Source organism: Melopsittacus undulatus, chromosome 10, assembly GCF_012275295.1.
Source record: "Melopsittacus undulatus isolate bMelUnd1 chromosome 10, bMelUnd1.mat.Z, whole genome shotgun sequence".
Classification (NCBI taxonomy): domain Eukaryota; kingdom Metazoa; phylum Chordata; class Aves; order Psittaciformes; family Psittaculidae; genus Melopsittacus; species Melopsittacus undulatus.
The window spans coordinates 20,968,717-20,986,555 of NC_047536.1; the positions used below are offsets into that span (position 1 = coordinate 20,968,717).

General features: G+C 48.1%; 1 protein-coding gene across 1 annotated transcript in view; it reads left to right on the forward strand.

The window, feature by feature from the left end:
• The window catches only part of TOP1 (DNA topoisomerase I), a 67,061-nt gene that overhangs the window by 24,235 nt on the left and 24,987 nt on the right, over window positions 1-17,839 (forward strand). Inside the window, exons 3-5 of the mRNA XM_034066879.1 lie at window positions 2,671-2,773; window positions 16,069-16,195; window positions 16,769-16,827. Of these exons, the coding sequence (XP_033922770.1) occupies window positions 2,671-2,773; window positions 16,069-16,195; window positions 16,769-16,827 (289 nt within the window). The remainder of the gene's footprint in view (window positions 1-2,670; window positions 2,774-16,068; window positions 16,196-16,768; window positions 16,828-17,839) is intronic.

Genomic DNA, 17,839 nt, shown 5'->3' on the forward strand with positions numbered 1-17,839 from the left:
GGCAAATATTCAACAATAATTTAACCCTTGAGAGTCCTGCCTGGGAGGCCTCCATGGAAGTTGTGGTTTTAAAGTGCTGTCTGGTGTGGAAGGACAGACATCCATCCAGCCCTGACAGTACTTAAACACCCTCCTGCCAGCTCTCCAGGTGCTTTATCCAATAGCCAGGAGACCTCAGGGACAGACCTTCCTGCTGGAAGTGCTTTGGTTGCATGACAGAGGAAGCTGAGCTGTGACAGGCAAGCAGAGCTGCATTAACTGCTCAGGCACTTACTGCTGCTGTACCGGGCTTTAGTTGTCTCAGAATCACAGCTAATGGGAAGCAGCACAGAGGGCTGGGGAGGTGGATGTGTGAGTCCAATATTTGCAGGGTACAGCCCTGGACTCCTTTTCAAGAGCAAATACTAATGTTAGCTGGAAAGCACGAGTCAGCTGGAAAGGGATTTGTTGCTGAAGGTAAAACACTGCTCAGTTTTCTGCTTTCTTTTGTGAAATAATGCTGTGGCTCCGAGCTCTGCAGATGAGAGCACTGAGCTCGGCTGCACTCGCTTCCCAGCACTTGGTAGAATAAAATCTACTCCGTGTTGGTATGTGCCTCCTTAAAGAGCATTACAAAGTGAGTGTACATGGTTCTATGAATAGCAGCAGGATGCTTTCCTAGCAATCTACCTATTCATGGAGTGTAAATAGATGGTTGTTCACTTGAGCCGGTGCTTTGGGAAGCAGTGAGTAAACTCCCTGTGGAATAAAGCCCAGGCAGTTTGCAACCAGGCTGAGCTCCTGCCTCAGCTCAGCACTGCTGAGTGTGAAATGCGCTGCAGAGACACTTTTGCCAGGGGAATGTTTGTGTCCTGGTGGGCAGAAGGGTTCTGAGAAGCTGCTGCTCAGCAGCTCAGCGTGGAGGTGTGTGGTCCCACATGGCTCTGCCTCCTGCGGAACAGCTTTTGCTTTGAGCTGTTCGAAAGCTCTTGTTACTTGTTTTGTTCTGTAACACCAAATGTTGCACACAACCTGCCACGTGTCTGTGTCTCCAAATACAGACATCTAAATCTCGTGCTTTCCATCTCTGTCCTGTGTACACCAGAGCACTAGGAAGTGTTGGCAGGCTCGGGAGGATGGAGGTAAGGTGCACAAGGCAAGTTGGAGGCTCGAGTCTCAGATTCAGAGGTTGGTTCAGGTTGTCTCACTGCAGGTGTCTGAAAACAATACCTGAGCTGGGAGAAAGCAGTGGATAAAAATCATACTCTGTGGGTGTTTGCTAAAACCAGCTCAGTGTTTTGAGGTTACAGAAAGAGCTGGTGTGAGTTAAGGAGAAGAATGTATTGGTGGCCAAATACTTGCAGCTGGGAGGGTGAGGCCTGTCCTGGCCTTGCAGTGCCTGTCCCATATACATCAAAACATTCTTTGGTTGCTGTTTCCTGTTCTTAGTGGGGGGATAGTGGCCTTTTTTAGAGCCATGGTACTATCTTTACAGTTAGTGAAGCATTAATAGCTTACATCCAAGGTCTCCAGTGGGAATTCTGGCCCTATTAGCTGGAAACAGTTGCTAAAGTCATCACAGGCTTTTGGGTATCCTGAGGAGAGAGCTTGATTTTAGTGGCTTTGAGAGGTATGTTCAGAACAAAACCAGGGAGGAGTCTTGGAGTACACACAGGTTCTTCCCAATGCTGCAGTGACCTTCTCATAAATGATAGGTACCTTTGAGGTGCTAGTTCAGCCTCAGCTCCTGTTTGATGTACTTACAAAGAACACTTAAAGACCTAGGGATGCTTATAAATGAGTTTATTTACAATTCAACTCTGTTGCTCTTTTTCTGTCCTGGATCTATTTCCTTTGTGCTTTAAAGGGCTTTATTGTACAGTGCAGGTGTCGATGAGGGTGGGAAATACCACTCAGTGGATACTGATACCAGTAACACTCTGTTCATGTGATTTTACCCGAGTGCCACCTCCCATGTGTGACCTCTTAGTCAGCTGGGACCAGCCCTGGTCCTGTAGGTGGGTGCCCACCAGCACACTCACTGCAGTGCCGCGGGGATTAGCCGGGTGGGGGGGTGGCTCTGAAGGAATGTGAGTGTCTGCTGCATGGGAGGCGCATGAGGAGGGAATTCCTGTCCTGTTTTTTCTACCCTTTCTTTTCCCTCATTACTCCCCTTTTCCCTTGCTGTGTGCCTCTCATGCCAGATGGTGCTGAGGTTAGGGGTGAGATGATTTTAACCAGGGAGAAGGGGCTGCTTTGTTTGGACTAGATACCTCTGGAGGTGTCAGTCTATAAATTCTAGGATTCAACAGGCTTAACGTCAGAGCTTTGTGCTCTGTTCCTGTATCCTTATAATCTACATGACATGAAATACTCAGGCATATGAAGGCAGGTTTGCCACTTGCTGTAGCCACTTCTTACTTACCTGTTTCATAAGTAGGGCAGCATTTCTTCAGGGTCCATAAAGCATTTCAAGGTCATTGAACTGAAGGCCACATAAATGTATGGTGCAAAGATGAGTTCACTTGTGCTGCAGGAGCAGCACTGAGGAGCCCTGACAAGAAGGGGTTTGTTACACCTACTGGATCATAGAACAGATCAGTGTGTGTGGGGGGGAAAGCAGAGGGTCAGGAGGGGGTGGAGCTTTCCCCAGCTTCATTTCTTAATGTTTTTCTGCCTCTCTGCTTGCAGATTCTCACAAACACAAAGACAAACACAAAGACCGAGAACACCGGCACAAAGAGCACAAGAAGGACAAGGAAAAAGACCGGGAAAAATCCAAGCACAGTAATAGGTGAGGAAAAACTTCAAGTCCTCCTAGGCTAAAACACCTCCGCACAAGCAGTCCTACAGGAATTACTCTGATAATACATGAGGACAGAACTGCTACATTTTAAGTGTGGCTTATGTGAGTGTAGGTGCTTTAAGCCTACCTTGGGTCATTGCATACATCTCCATATGTAAAGCTCAAGTAGTATTTCTTGCAAATGTGAGCCAATGCTAACACATAAAAGACGACTGTAGCTTAGCATGTTATTAAAGGTGTTAAGAACTAGTTTAACCCCACCTGCATGAAGATTGATCAGGTTTGTTCATAATCTTTATGTGTGGTTCTAATTTGTCAGAAATGTGGTGTTATGTGGTGTGTAAACCCCACTGATTTAGCACAGGTGAACCTGATGTGACCCTTCAGCCTCTGAAAAATTAGAAGAGTCTTGAAAGATGGTGCCCTAGAACAACAGTGATGTCTGTGGCTTCCTACCACAGACATAGAATCAACCAGGTTGGAAAAGACGTTTAAAATTGAGTCTCACCCTTCCCCCAGCCCTGCCAAGCCCACCACTAACTCATGGCACTGAGGGCTTCATCTATGTGGCATGTGAACACTTGTAGGGACAGTTGCAGCTCCAGCCCTGCCCTAGGCAGCCTTTTCCAATGCCTGAGCACCCTCTGGGGAAGGAATTGTTCCTCAGCTCCATCTAAACCTGCCCTGGTGCAGCTTGAGGCCGTTTCCTCTTGTCCCATCCCTTGTTCCTTGGGAGCAGAGCCCAGCCCCTCCTGGCTCCATCCTCCTGTCAGGCAGTTGCAGGGAGCCATCAGATACCCCCTGAGCCTTCTCTTCTCCAGCCTGAACCCCCCAGGTCCCTCAGCCGTTCCCCATCACACTTGGGCTCCAGGCCCTGCACCAGCTCCATTGCCCTTCTCTAGCCCCACTCCAGCCCCTCAATGTCTCTCTTGTAGTGAGGGGCTGAGAACTGAACACAGGATTTGCAGGGCAGCCTCACCAGTGCCCAGCACAGGGGCACAGTCCATGCCCTGGCCCTGCTGCCACACTGGTGCTGGTACTGGCCAGGATGCTGGTGGCTTCTTGGCTGCCTGGGCACAAGCTGCTCATGTTCAGCTCCATCAATCAGCACCTGCAGCTCCTTTGCCATGATCAGCTTCCGGGCACTCTTCCGCAAGCCTGGAGCATTGCAGGGGGTTGTGGCCCAAGTGCAGGACCCAGCAGTTTGCCTTGTTGAACCTCGGCTGCAGCGTGTCCAGAGCCCTCTGCAGGGCTTCCTACTGTTCAGCAGATCAACGCTCCTGTCTGACTTGGTGTCATCTGCACATCTACTGAGGGTGCACTCAGTCCCCTTATCCAGTTCAGCAATGAAATACTAAACTAAACAAGACAAGGGCTGGATGTCTCAGTGCTGTGAGGCAGTTAGGAACTTCTGCTGGGTTAGCTGATGAGTATGAATGGATTACATGCTGCTTTGTCTGATGTGATTGAGACAGTCTACTCTGCCACTGTATGGGGAAGGTGCTTCATGTCAGTCACCTGCCATATCATCTGCACTGAACATAAACACACATTTACTCCATGATGACCTGGAGCTCCTCAGGTGGTGAGTGCCATGGTCCAGTTGATCCCCTGGCCTAGGCTGTGAACTGCAGGAAGCAGGGCATGCAGGTCTGGCTGTAGTCATTTGGTGTGATGGAGCACAGGGCAGGTATGTCACACACAGGAAATGCTTTCCAGTTGTTGTAACTCTTGACAGGCAAGTGCCACAGAGCCTGCATGGACAACAAACCAGTCACTGGAGGGTAAGTTTCTGTTGTGACACTTGGTGGATGCAGATAAGAGTTCATGCTATGACCACACAAGTGCAACTAATTGCTGTGCAACTGTGATAACAGTCTTAAACTGAATAAAAAGGCTTGTGTATCAATGGTTTCTATTAAGGAGTGTGGAAAGGAGAGAGGCTGTGCTAAGCAGTGGGCTTGTGCTCTTGGGATCACTCTTGATTTGAGTTTTCTGTGACCTTTTTAGAAGTTGCACAACCTTCCTGTTCCACAATATCTTGTTTCTTCTCTTTTGAAAGCAAATGGTTGATGGGGTTAAGAAGATCTAGGCCAGGTCACTTCAGTCTTTACTGGCTTCCCCAGCAAAGCTTGAATGCTTTGGGCACATGGTTTGCACTCTTCTTGCTCTCATTTCTGTATTGCCTTGATGCCAGCTTTTCATTTCTCTGATATTTCAGGTATGTACACCAAAATTTACTGTTTCCAGATGTTCATTGCTTCCCATGAAAAACCATTCTTCTGCAGCCTTGGCCAAGTACATCCTTTCATAAGGTGCACTGTAAGCACCATCTTTAGATTTCATACACTCATAGAATCCCAGGCTGGTTTGGGTTGGAAGGGACCTTATAAAGCTTCTCCAGTCCCAACCCCTGCCATGGACAGGGACACCTTCCACTAGAGCAGCTTGCTCCAAGCCCCTGTGTCCAACCTGGCCTTGAACACTGCCAGGGATGGGGCAGCCACAGCTTCTCTGGGCACCCTGTGCCAGCGCCTCAGAACCTTTCTTACTACAAGGGTGCTGAGGCACTGGCACAGGTTGCCCAGAGGAGCTGTGGCTGGCTCCATTCCTGGCAGTGTGCAAGGCCAAGCTGGATGAATTTCTAGGATTCGTTAAAGGTTGGATTCACTTGTGTAGGAGTTGGGAATGGTCAGTGTGGTTTTGAATAGAAGAAGTAATTATGGCTTATAAGGTGGAGCTGAGTGGTGCTGCTTCTGTACATAATATATACCAAACAGTGGCCAGGAGATAAGAGTGGCTAGTGTGTTTTGTGAGGATAGCCCATGAAATGGTACATAATCATGCTTTACCTTGAATATTGCCTTCATCCCTACAGTGTTGTCCTTAAATCCCTGTGGGTCCTACTCAAAGCTTCCAGTCACCCTCATTTATCTCTCCCATGAGCACAATGTAGTGCATTTGTGAGTCCCAGAGCAGGGTTCCCCAGTGTGGATGGCATGGTTGAGTGTGTGCATGTGCAGCGGGTTTGTTTATGGTGTGGCTTTGAGGAGAGATGCCCTAACGCTGCTTTGCCCCTCACACCCCTGCACAAGGTGGGACTTCACCTCCCCAGGCCGTGCACAGGCTGCAGAGCTTGGCTGCTGTGTGATTCCTGCCTCTCAAAGCTGCCACCTTAAACTGACTGGATTCTAGTGCTGAATCAAGAGAACTGGTCTTGAAGGTGGTTCTCAGAGAAGATCACACATGTGGACATGTGTGGGGTTCTTTGGTGGGATCCTTCCTTCAGAGCACTCCAATCTCTTCCCTGCCTTGCCTGGTGCTCAGTGGTACACAGGGCACGTGAACGTTTGCTGTGCAAAGGCAGCTGAGCAGCTGATGCCTAACACAAACCTAGAAATAGTTGACCTCATAATTGGTATTTGAGCATTTTTTTCCCTAAATCCTTGACTCAGCTGTCATCCATGTGATTCCCTGAATGGAAGTTGTGTTTGTGTGAGGATTGCACTTGAGGTGACCATTGTCTTGGGAAGGAGATAGGCTAGTAACTCACAGCACAGGGGTGGAGAGAAACCTGTGCTGAGCCTGAGGGGACCTGGCTGGAGCACATGCTTAAGGCCAAGGTGGCTGCTGGTGTGAATCCAGGGCTGGCAGAGGCCACACTGGTGAGCTGTGGACAGGAAGCACTGAAGCAAGCTAAGCTTCCCTTTGGGCTCAGTTACTACAGTCACTGCACCAAAATACTTCCCTGGACAGAGCCAAGATGAGCAGAGAAGTCTGGATTGTAGGATGGGCTGTGTGAGTGCCAGTGTCCATCCCATCACACTGCTGAGCAGAGGTTTCACTGGTGAGGGGCATTTGATCACTTTGCCATTGTTCATAGCTTTTCATTTGCCAGCAGTGGGAAAGGAGGGAATTGCTTTGTGGGGAAGTACTGGGAAATTCTCCTCTTTCAGAAGTGTGTCCGCAGATGTCAGGTGAGCAGCACTGACTGTGTTACTGAGGAGGGATACTCATGTCTCAACCCAGCCACTCCTTAGGCAAAGGGTTTTCTTGACACTGAGCCTGTAGATGTCCGCCTTCCCCACTGTCAGGCAGTTGGGTTTACTTCCTCACAGGGCTTGCAGTTTCTGAGCAAGTGGCTTCAAAACCCAGGGGAACTCTTCGCTTGGAAGGTTTCCAGACAGGACAGAAAGTTCGAAGTTCTTCAGGTGTGCAGCGAGGAGGGGTTTCCTCAGAGACACTTGAATTGGGTTTGGCAGCACAATCACATACTGAGGGACCCGTTTCCATGATGTTCTATTCATAGCACCAATTAAGTTGGAAAATCACTTACTTTCACACCTGTTGTTCAGATGGCACCTCCAGCGTGTGTGTTTTATTGAGGAATACCTGCTAGGTGGCACACTCCTGACAGCAGGTTTGCAGCACTTGGCTTTCTGTAAAATAAAACTCCTCTTTAGGTTCATCAGCTCTTGTGAGCCCTTTGCAATGAGATGAGTGGTGAGACTGTGATACAGGAGATTTCCATGTTCACTGCCCATCTCATTATAACTTGTTGTAAAGACTCCACTGGCTTGAAGGTCTTGTTTTTGTACCAAAAGTGACAAAATCTTAGAATCGTCATAGAACCATAGACTGTTCCAAAGCTCATCAAGTCCAACCCCCTGCAATGAGCAGGGACACCTTCAAATAGATCAGAGTCCTCAGAACCACATCCAGCCTGGCCTGGAATGTGTGCAGGGAAGGAGCATCCACCACCTCTCTGGGCAATCCATGCCAGTGTTTTACTGCTCTCATTGGACAAAATTTCTTCCTCACATCCAGCCTGAATCTCCCTCTTTTAGTTTAAACCCATCACCCCTCATCCTGTTACAGCAGGCCCTGCTGAGAAGTCTCTTCCTATCTTTCTTATAGGCCCCTTCTTAATTACTGAAAGGCCACAATAAGGTCTCCATGAAGTCTTCTCCAGGCTGAACAACTTCAACTCTCTCAGCCTTTCCTCACAGTAGAGGTGCTCCATCCCTCTGCTCATTTCTGTGCCCCTCCTCTGGATCCTCTCCAACAGGTCCATATCTTTCCTGTGCTGAGTCCTATTCCAAACCCCGGGCCCACAGCAGTGCCACCATGTTACTGTCCCTCCAATGTGACCGTCCAGTGCCTCCCTCTGCAGCAGAACCCAGCAGCCCCCAGCAGCCCCCGAGAGGCTTTGCCCCAGTGGGGGCTGTCCATGATGGGGAGGGGGGGTGTTTGAAGGGAAAACCTGCCTGTTTGTACTGAAGTTTCTCCTTCGATAGTGAAAACCAAGTGAAAACCAGCTATGACTCTGCTGCAAATTAAGCAAAAACTTTACAAGGTAACAGGAATGTGGGATTTTGCAGTGGTTTTTACCTGTATGGGGAATGTACAAAGCGCTTGATAAAAGCTCTGTCCCCTGTTGCTGAAATTGAAGATAAAGCCTTTAGAAAAGTTTATCTGAGATCAATAGAGCTGCTTGGAAATCTTCAGGAAATCCATTCTGCCTTTACAAAAGCTGCTGTGTTATTGCAGCAGATGTGCTGGATCTTGGCTAATTCCAGAGAGGCTGAAGGGTGCTGCAGCAGAAACCCAGCTGCTGGTGTCACTTGGACTTGGTTTGCATCTCAGTGGGGTTTTACACAGAGTGTGGGGTCCCTTAATTGTGTTCTGAGCAGGACAGCACTGTGCTGGGCATGGCCCACAGGCACAGCATTGTCTGCTGGGGTTTGAAGCGCATCCTTTTTATGTCTGTAGGACTTTGACAGCTTAATTTCCTGCCCTGGACTTAAAAAAGGCTTTGAAAAGAAAACCTGCATCAGGAAGCAGCAGAACTCCAGTGCAGGAGAATAAATGTTTCCTATATCCAGACTTTGAAGTATCTAAACTGCCAAGAGAAGTCTCAGAAATACCTAAAATAATTTGGATTTCATATGGCAGAAGTGTGTGGAGGGGTGTGTGCAACTGCTGAAACTTGCTTCTTGCTTTCCTCCGATCCCACTCACAAGATGACACTTGTGTGTCTTAACCACTTGTTTACAGCTGTAGTAAACTGGGAGAGAACACTGGAATGCCTCAGATCTCTGTCACCCTCAAGGAAAGAAAATTTAAAACCCACTTAAGAAAAATACATATCAAAGAATAAATCCACATCACTATCAAGCAAAGTGTTTTCTTATGCTTCTTTCAGCCCTGTACTTCCCAATCCCCAAAACTGCCAGAGGGGAGACTGAGATGAGCTCTTAGGCAGAAGCTCTTCCCTGTGAGGGTGCTGAGGCACTGGCACAGGGTGCCCAGAGAAGCTGTGGCTGCCCCATCCCTGGCAGTGTTCAAGGCCAGGTTGGACACAGGGGCTTGGAGCAAGCTGCTCCAGTGGAAGGTGTCCCTGCCTATGGCAGGGGTTGGAACTGGATGAGCTTTAAGGTCCCTTCCAACCGAAACTGGTCTGTGGTTCTGTGAAAAGAAAAAGCTAATCCATACCTGTTAGTGTGAATGTCAGTGATTAAAAAATTGAAATGAAACAAATCTGCTGTGGTAATCTCTTTCTGTGGGAGATGAGCATTTGAAATAAGCAGACCATGTATGATAGTGAAGTAATGGATCCTCTGAAGTCAAGACCCAAGAGATAGGTTCAACAGTGTTGGCAGTAACAGTGTCATCCTGGAGGTGTCTCAGGCTGCGTGTGGAGTGTGGGTGCCAGTAGTGTACAAAGGAATGGGAGCAATGAGGCTGCTTGTCACAGTGAGTGCTGAGCTGCCCTGCATCCAGCTGCAGGAAGAACACTCCTCTGGCACGTTGCATATTTCCTGTGATCACAGCTTGAGATGATGGGACACATAAGAGATTTATAGACCTGATCTTCACTGGCTTCTTCTGAATTTTATGGTTTTGCTAGGAAAAACACAGATTTCAGACATTAAACATCAGCTTAGACTTCTTGCTCTGATTTATTACATTATCCCAAACTAAGCATGGCATGGGTTGCAGGCAGGAAGAGGCAGGACAGCTGACATGGGAAAAGCAGCTTTAAATAAACATTTCTGCACCCCCTGCTCCCTGGCCAAGGGGGTGTGTGGTGGTGGTGTTAGTTTTGTTCCCCACTTGGGTGCACAGTTTACCTCAGTCAGCTTCCTCATGTGATACTGCCTCCCAGTAGCACAGCTTACGGCTCTTCATTTAGTAGCCCACCTGATTCTCACAGCCATAGAAGATGCTTGTGACACCTTACCCTTGATTCATTGCATGAATATTGTTCTACTTCCTGTAGCTGTGGATTAGCCCATTTTTATCTTGCTCATCGTGTTGAAGGCTTCATCTGTTATCTGCAAACTGGTGCAAAGACGCTGTTCAGCTCTGGGATAAGTGGTTGCAGGGGTTTTATTGTACTGCTGAAATCCCAGCAGAACCATTGCAGCTCACGTGTTCATTCCCTGTAATAGCAGATGAGAGCTTTCTGACAGTGAGCATAAAATCCTGCAAGCCAGCTGAAAACTCACCCTTCGCTGCTGTGCCTCCTGTCTGCTCCCTGCGCAGTCAGCTCTTCCTTGCCCGGGTTAGGCCTGAATGTGATCACAGCTCCCCATTAATACTGAGTTGCATCAGCCAGGACGTGGGCTGTGTAACCTGGGCTCTGTCCCTGCTGGGTTTATAGGTTGCACTAAAATCACAGCTCCCTGTTGTTGCTCTACACTCGGTTGCATTGCAGCAGCCCTGAGCAGGGATGGGCTGGCAGAAGGCTCTGCTGCTTGCTAGTAACAGATTCCCAGGCATGAGCTAATTACAGACGAGAACATGAGAGAGAATAAATAAGAGACACTTCAGATAGTGCATCCTTCCCAGCTTGTGAGCTATGAAGCTGGAGTGGAAATGGCTGGGAAGGGATTATTAATGTGCAGAAAAGGCACCTGAAGAATGCAGTGTTAGGTTGCTGCCAAGCTGGTGCAGCTCAAAGAAGGAAGCTGTGCTCTGCACATCTGCCATTTCTCAGGAACGCTTTCCACCTGTGACCTTCTTGTGTGATGATGACAGGCTGTGCTGTTGCCACGTGCCTGCTCTGCCTCCCCTGCTGCAGGCATCCTCGCTGGGAAGCAGCCGTCCTTGCAAGGGAAATGGCTCCTCTGTGCATGCACTGCTCCTGTGCTCCAGCCGCAGCTCTCTGAGGCCTTTACGTGTCCTTGTTCACAGTAGGACTGCTAATAGACAGTGAACAGTTAGCAAAGTGGTTGTAGTGCTTCAGGAGATTTCTTTGTACTCACCTGGCCTTTGTCTGAACTAAGCCGGTAGTATCACAATGCATCTCTAGATGATGCAGTCCCTGGTCCTAACTGTATTAATATGGTGTCCTGTTGTACCTTGTTAGTCACAAAACCCCAGACTGATTTGTGTTGGAAGGGACCTTAAAGCTGCTCCAGCTCCAGCCTCTGCCACAGACAGGGACCCCTTCCACTGGTGCAGGTTGCTCCAAGCCCCTGTGTCCAATCTGGCCTTGAACACTGCCAGGGATGGGGCAGCCACAGCTCCTCTGGGCACCCTGTGCCAGCGCCTCAGCACCCTCCCAGGGGAGAGCTTCTGCCTAAGAGCTCATCTCAGTCTCCCCTGTTCTGGCAGGTTAAAGCCATTCCTCTTGGCCTGTCCCTACAGGCCCTTGTCCCAAGTCCCTCTCCAGGTTTCTTGTAGCCCTTTTAGGCCCTGGAAGCCTGCTGTGAGGTACCTTTCACAAACCCACAATCTGGGCAGGTTGGCAGCATGAAGTCCCTTCTGCTGTTGCAGTGGTTCAGTGAAATGCTCTGGGTGAAAAGGAAGTTCATGTTTGTCAGCAAGGCTGGGCATTCCCAGAACAGACTGTGAGCAGCTGGCTGATGATCCAGCTCTCCTCAGGCTAAGGTGCACTGAAGTTTCTTCCTGTCTTACCTCAGTGAGTTCAAGCTGGCTTGCTGGCAGAGGGGTATGTGCAGAATTGGAATTGTCTGAAATATCTTCTTGATAGAAGGCTGAAACTCTTTGTTCAGAGTAAGGATGGCATCCTGGTGCTTTCTCTTTTTCGTTTGAGATGAGTGTGGTGATCTCCCTGGAAACTCACGCAAGTATCTTGGCCAGATGAAAGACCAAAGCAGCTCAGCTGGACTGAAGTTAATATCAGAGCAACTTGGAGGAAAAGTTACTCCTCTCAGGATTGCTGCTTGAAGCCTTTGTTCCTGCAGACTCCTGTTTCCACATGAGCTGCTCTGGGAGGAGCAGGTTCTAGGATCTCTTTAGGTAGAGGGGTACATGCCTCCATTGCTGTGCCTGTTGGAACATCTTGGGCTGAGATGCAGAAGTCAGAGCTGTGGTCCATGGCCAGAAACACATAGCTGACAAGCAGTAATGTGCTTACAAATGGAGAGAAGAAATCTCTGCTCTTTTCCCGTTGTTAACACTGGAGCAGCAGCACATGGAAGCAGATTTTGATGGGGGGGTTTCTTGCAAGTCCCCCTCCAGCAGCAGGAGGAGGCAGGACGTGGGGCCTTGCCACCAGTTGTGCTGGTATGGCAGTGAAGCTGCAGAGTCAAACTGGAGGCAGAGGTTCCACTTTGGGTTAGTGAGAAGTTACTGCTCTCTTCAGAGCAAAGGGGAAGGAGAGTCTTGTGATGACACCATAATAAAACTGAAAACCCCAAACATCTAACACTGAATCAAGAATCCAGGCCCTTGGTTCTGACCCCAGTGCTGACAAAACTTGGCTTTAGGTTGCTAATGACAGCTTGTCGGTGGTGGCCACTCACTCTCTTTTGAGAGCAATGTCACTTGAGCTTCCACTTAAACCTGAGGTTTAGAACTCTTTTTATCCCAGCCCTGCTATGTAAATCTGTCTCAGCTTCTCTAGGTCACTGGGACTTTCTCCCTGTTTCACTACTTGCTTTGCAGATGTAGATTGTCATCTCTTAATTTGCTTTTAGTCACATTTTGGGTACATCCCAGGGCTCCATCAGTCACATCTGACAGCCGGTGCTTTTGGATGGTAGCAAGAATGAGTGTGGGGATTCTGAAAGCCTGTTTCCTTTCTTCCTGTTCCATGCTCCCAAGCCACAGGCACTGCCATGAACTTTCCCTTAGAGAACCAACTCCATTGCTTTGAGGATCCCAAGTGTTGTCTGAGTAAAATATGTTATTTCAGGAAGGATTTAAATACCAAAAAAAAAAAGGCAAAAAAAAGAAAGAGTCAGAAAACAGAAACAAGCAGAACTGCAGAGATCAAAAATGGGTCTGAGCTTTGCACGTGTATTTGGAAAGGGTTTTCCTGTATGACTGTATAGCTGCAGTCTGTGGTAGATGAGGTACCCAGCATCCAGGTAACAGCACAAGATATGAAGTCAGGATTTCCACACCTTCATGAGTTCAGGGAGGATTAGTAACACGTGTGGGCTTTGTGCTTTCAGTTGGTGAATCTCATTGGAGCAAAGGAAAATGAAATTGGTGACTTGAGTGTGAGCTGCTGGTGAATAAGCAGGGTACAGAAGGGGGTGCCAAAGCTGAACAAGGGGCACCTCCTTGGCTCCCAAGACCCAGTGCCAGTCTGTGCTGTGTGTGTACTGCATGTCTTGATCACACAGTACATGACAAGAACAGGCTGCAGTTGTTGAATCTTCACTCCCAGACAACATGTGGTGCTGTGAGTCTTATCTACAAGAATTGCTGGAGTGTCAGTTCCCTGTTAATGTTTTGATGCTCCTCTACAGTTTTATATGGAGTATAAAAAGGTTGCTAGAGAGATAAAATGAAACTGGTTTATCTTCCTACTGATCTCTGTTAATGTGATGCAGTATGTGCACAAACCCATTTCCTCAGAGATGGATTTTCATGCTTTAGCTGCCTGGGGTTGGAAGGCTGCTGTGTATCTGGTGGAGTCCGTGTTGTTCTGTGCTGGAATAATGTAGATCTCTTGCAGGTTCAGTTCCAGTTGTGGCAGTGTTCATGAGGCTGTGGAATGCTCCACATTGGACTTTACTCTGTTGTTGTACAGCTGGGTGTGGGTTGGCATTTTTGTGACTGTGATTGCTTCCTCTTTAGCACACACAAGCTCTATGGGAGCTGGTTAGTGTGCTGCTGCTTTCTGTAGCCTACTGTCCTGGGTTCAGCAGTAGCAGTCATTTTTCTCCTTCTTATTAGCTGGTGCAGTGCTGTGGTTTTGACTTTCAGCCTGGGAACAGCACTGATAACACCGATGTTTTTAGTTGCTGCTCAGTAATGTTTACTCTGCCCAAGGACTTTCTGAGTTTCATGCTCTGCCAGGGAGGAGAGAAAGCAGAGACAGGAAACCTGACCCAAACTAACCAAAGAGGTATTCCATACCACAGCACATCATGCCCGGGATGTAAAACTGGGAGCAGTTACCCAGAAGGGCACTCACTGCTCGGGTAGGGCTGGGTATCTGTCAGCGGATGGTGAGCGGTTGTATTCTGTTCCTTTGTTATTTCCTTTATCATTATTATTATTGGTGGTAGCAGCAGTGGTTTGTGTTATACCTTAGTTATGGGGCTGTTCTTATATCAGCCTGTGGGAGTTACATACTTTCAGTTCTCCTCCCCATCCTTCTAGGAGTGGGGAGGATGAAGAGGGGGGAGTGAGTGAGCCACTATGGGGTTCTGAATTACTGACTGGACTTAAACCACGACAGTTCTTTTTGGTGCCCAGCGTGGGGCTGTTAAAGGGTGAGCGGATCCTACTGATCACTCCTTGACTCTCCAGTCTATGGATCAGCTTATGGATGGGAATCAGGGAGTCTTGGTTGGTGCGATATTGCTGCTGATGCACTGATGTGGTTGCGATTGGCACTTGCTGTTCTTTTGACCTTCAGCAGCCCCACAACAGAAGGATCCTCTGAGAGACCAGGCAAGGTAAACAGCTGCTCACCCTTTAACATCCAACCCTTTGGGGGTCTGGGTTTTATGACAGAAAGAAGGTCAGAAGCTTAGGTGATTCTATTACCTGGCATTCCAGGCTTGCTGGTTTTCAGGGCTATGTTTCCCCAGGTTTGTTTGGGCTTGTACTTGAGTGTTGAAATAGCTGAAATATGGAAGCTGCCTTTTTTCTAGTAAAGCTTTGCGTTGCATTGCATGTCCTACGGTGAAGCAGTGTCCCAGAGAGCAGTAGTGATGTGAGGAAGGAGAAGTGTGAATTGCCAGCATGAGGAGGGCAGTTTGCTTGGTGCCTGACCATGCCCAGTAGAAGAGAGCCCAATTCCACCATGCCTTTGGCTTGCTTGAGCCCAGGGTGACCTCGAAGTCCACACAACCTTGTGGATGTTGACAGGCTTGTGCTTGGCTTCCACAGCAGTGCTGCTGATCCTCATTGCCAGTTCATGCAGTTCCTACTGTGAGTCTCCTGAGAGCATTAACTCCCTTTCTGGCTCGAAGGGTCAAGTCATTCCATGAGAAGACCATTTGCATTTTGAAACAGCCGCATGTGTCTTTCTGGTTGATAAGAAAAACTTGATTTTGTTGATCCAGTCTTACCCAAATGCCTCAGAGACCAGAAGGGGGTTGAAACAGAATAAAAAAAGGTTCATTTTCTTTTCCTTGGGTGCATTTTTCTTTTCTGACCAAAAGATGTGAGTATATGAGCTCTCAGCACTTACCCACAGCCCCAGGCTCTGTGCAGCAGCAGAGCAGGGTCTCATTTGGCAGCACCATGCGTAGGGTGGCTCAGCCGGGGCTGGCCATGCAGTGAAGCTCAGCTGAGGACTGCAGCATCCCTGCCCTTTCTGTTTGACTTTGCATGAGCACAAGGACACCACATCTCCTGTTTGCTCTGGTTTTCCCATCTGTTTGGGAATAATAGAGATCAGCGGTTTTCTCTTCCAGTTCCCGAGGTGAGAGCTGCTACAGAGACAGACTGTTGTTGTCTGAGCAAAAGCTGACGTTGACAGGACTGGCAGCTCTGTTCCAGTGACCTTTAATGTGGAATAGGAAAAAGAGGAGAAGCAAAGTGAGTGGGAATTGAACCTGGAATATTGAGCTTTAAATGCAGGAGCTGTTCGTTCTCACAACAATCCAGGTTGTTGGGGTTTTCCTCAAGCGGAGCACTTGGCAGCTGTGGTTTTGTGGCAGCTCTTCTTCCCAAGGAAGATGGGGGACATGTGACAAGAGACTGGTGGATCTCCCTATTACAGTGGTCCTTTATTCTACAGAGTTTGTAAACATCAGAACCTGTGACTCTCCCCACTGGAAGCTGTCTGGGTTAGACCCTGCCTCCCCCTGCTTCCCTCTCAACCACACTCTCTTGTCTTGCAGTGAGCACAAAGATTCCTCGGAAAAGAAACACAAAGACAAGGAGAAAACCAAACACAAAGATGGCAGCTCAGAGAAACACAAAGACAAACACAAAGATAAAGACAAGGAGAAGAGAAAGGAAGAGAAGGTAGGTGAATCCTGCGGGAGGGACAAGAGGATGGTTCTGGTCTCTACTATGGAGCAATGCAAACTCACTGGGTTGAATGTAGTTTATGCTTCCAAGATTTTATCAAACTGCAGAGAATTAGCCCAGGGCTAACCCCGAGACTTGGTCTGTGGAGTGCTGGATATGAACTTGTCAGGGCTTTATCTGCAGGTATTGGGAGTGGAAACACTTCCACAGTGAAGCTGTTTCTGCTGACTCCACATTTCTTCCTCTGCTGCTTTTCACTGCACCAAGCTTAGATTCAGAGACGGGAGATAAATCTGTTAGATGATGTTCATTCCGTGCAAGGACAAACTGTACACTCAGCTCAAATCTACTGAAGAAATTGGAGGATCAGAAAATACTGAATTGACCAAGATTTTAATAAAATATTGCCATTTTTGTGTGTCACACACTAAGGGCTGCAAGGGATGAAGATACAGTCACAGTGCCCTTTGATTCATTCTGCAAGTTAAATCTCCTACCTGTGTTGCATGTTGGAAAACAAGGTGCTCTGAGCAGTACTAATCAACAACTACTTCTTATGTTTTTCAGATGAAATCATCTTCTGGTGATATAAAAATAAAGAAGGAAAAGGAAAATGGTTTCTCCAGGTAAGAAATCAGGTCTATGATCTGTAAAAGGTGACAGTTTGGCTTTTCTTACAGTGCTCAGTGTTGGACTTGGTCTCGGGGTAGATACTGGAATAGTTTAAACCCTTCCAGACAATGCATTCATCTCAGTTATGGCCTCGGTAATCAATCTGCCTACCCGGTAGCTGGAAGTGGGAGCTGCTGGTGTCTGCCTGCACATGCTGGGTTTGTCCAAGTATTAAATAGGATTCCACTGAGGACACACTGAACTGTGGGAACACTGGTAGCTGGAGTAGAAAGAACCTTTGTTGCAACATTAGTACTTGAAGCCTGCAGGCAGTCTTCTGGAGACGGGGAATTGTGAAGACAGCCCAGACTGCCTCCAAGTCTCTTCTCTAAGTGCATACAGCCTAAAGCCTTTGCAGAGAAGTGACGAGTGAGGGTGCTTGTGTAAAATCAGAAGTACCTGCAGAAAATGCCTAGGGTGCCTAGTGTGCTGAATTCCTGCTCCTGATAGAGCCTCCTGGACTTCAGTGTGGTACTAGACATCACTAAGTGGTCCTGTTAATCTTGTGACTTGTTTTAAATCCAGCCATTGGTTATTTTTAAGGCAGTAAATCAGGTGCACTTACTGGAGGTCTGTGTGCTATGGTGGCTGCTTTCAGTTATATCCAGCTGTACATATCCACTTTCTGTGGCTGCAGAGAGGCTGGGAGAAGCCCCCAGTCTGATCCATGCCTGTCGTTATTCTCTGTATATTTTGAATGTGTCCTGTTGACATGAGTTCTCCTCTTGACACCAGTTCCTATGTCGGGCTCATTCTAGCCCGCAGTCAGTGGCTGTCTGCGGCGCAGGGACGAGGCGCCCTCTCCAGGCCCTGCTGGGGATGCTCTGGAAGCACAGAGCAATGACATCCCGGTGTTCCATGGTGTAGGAGCCAGCTAATAATAATTCTTTGTAACTTCTGCTGCTGAGCAGCATTTCACATGTGAGCTAATCTTACTGGGGCCATTGGGTACTGTTGTATCAGCAT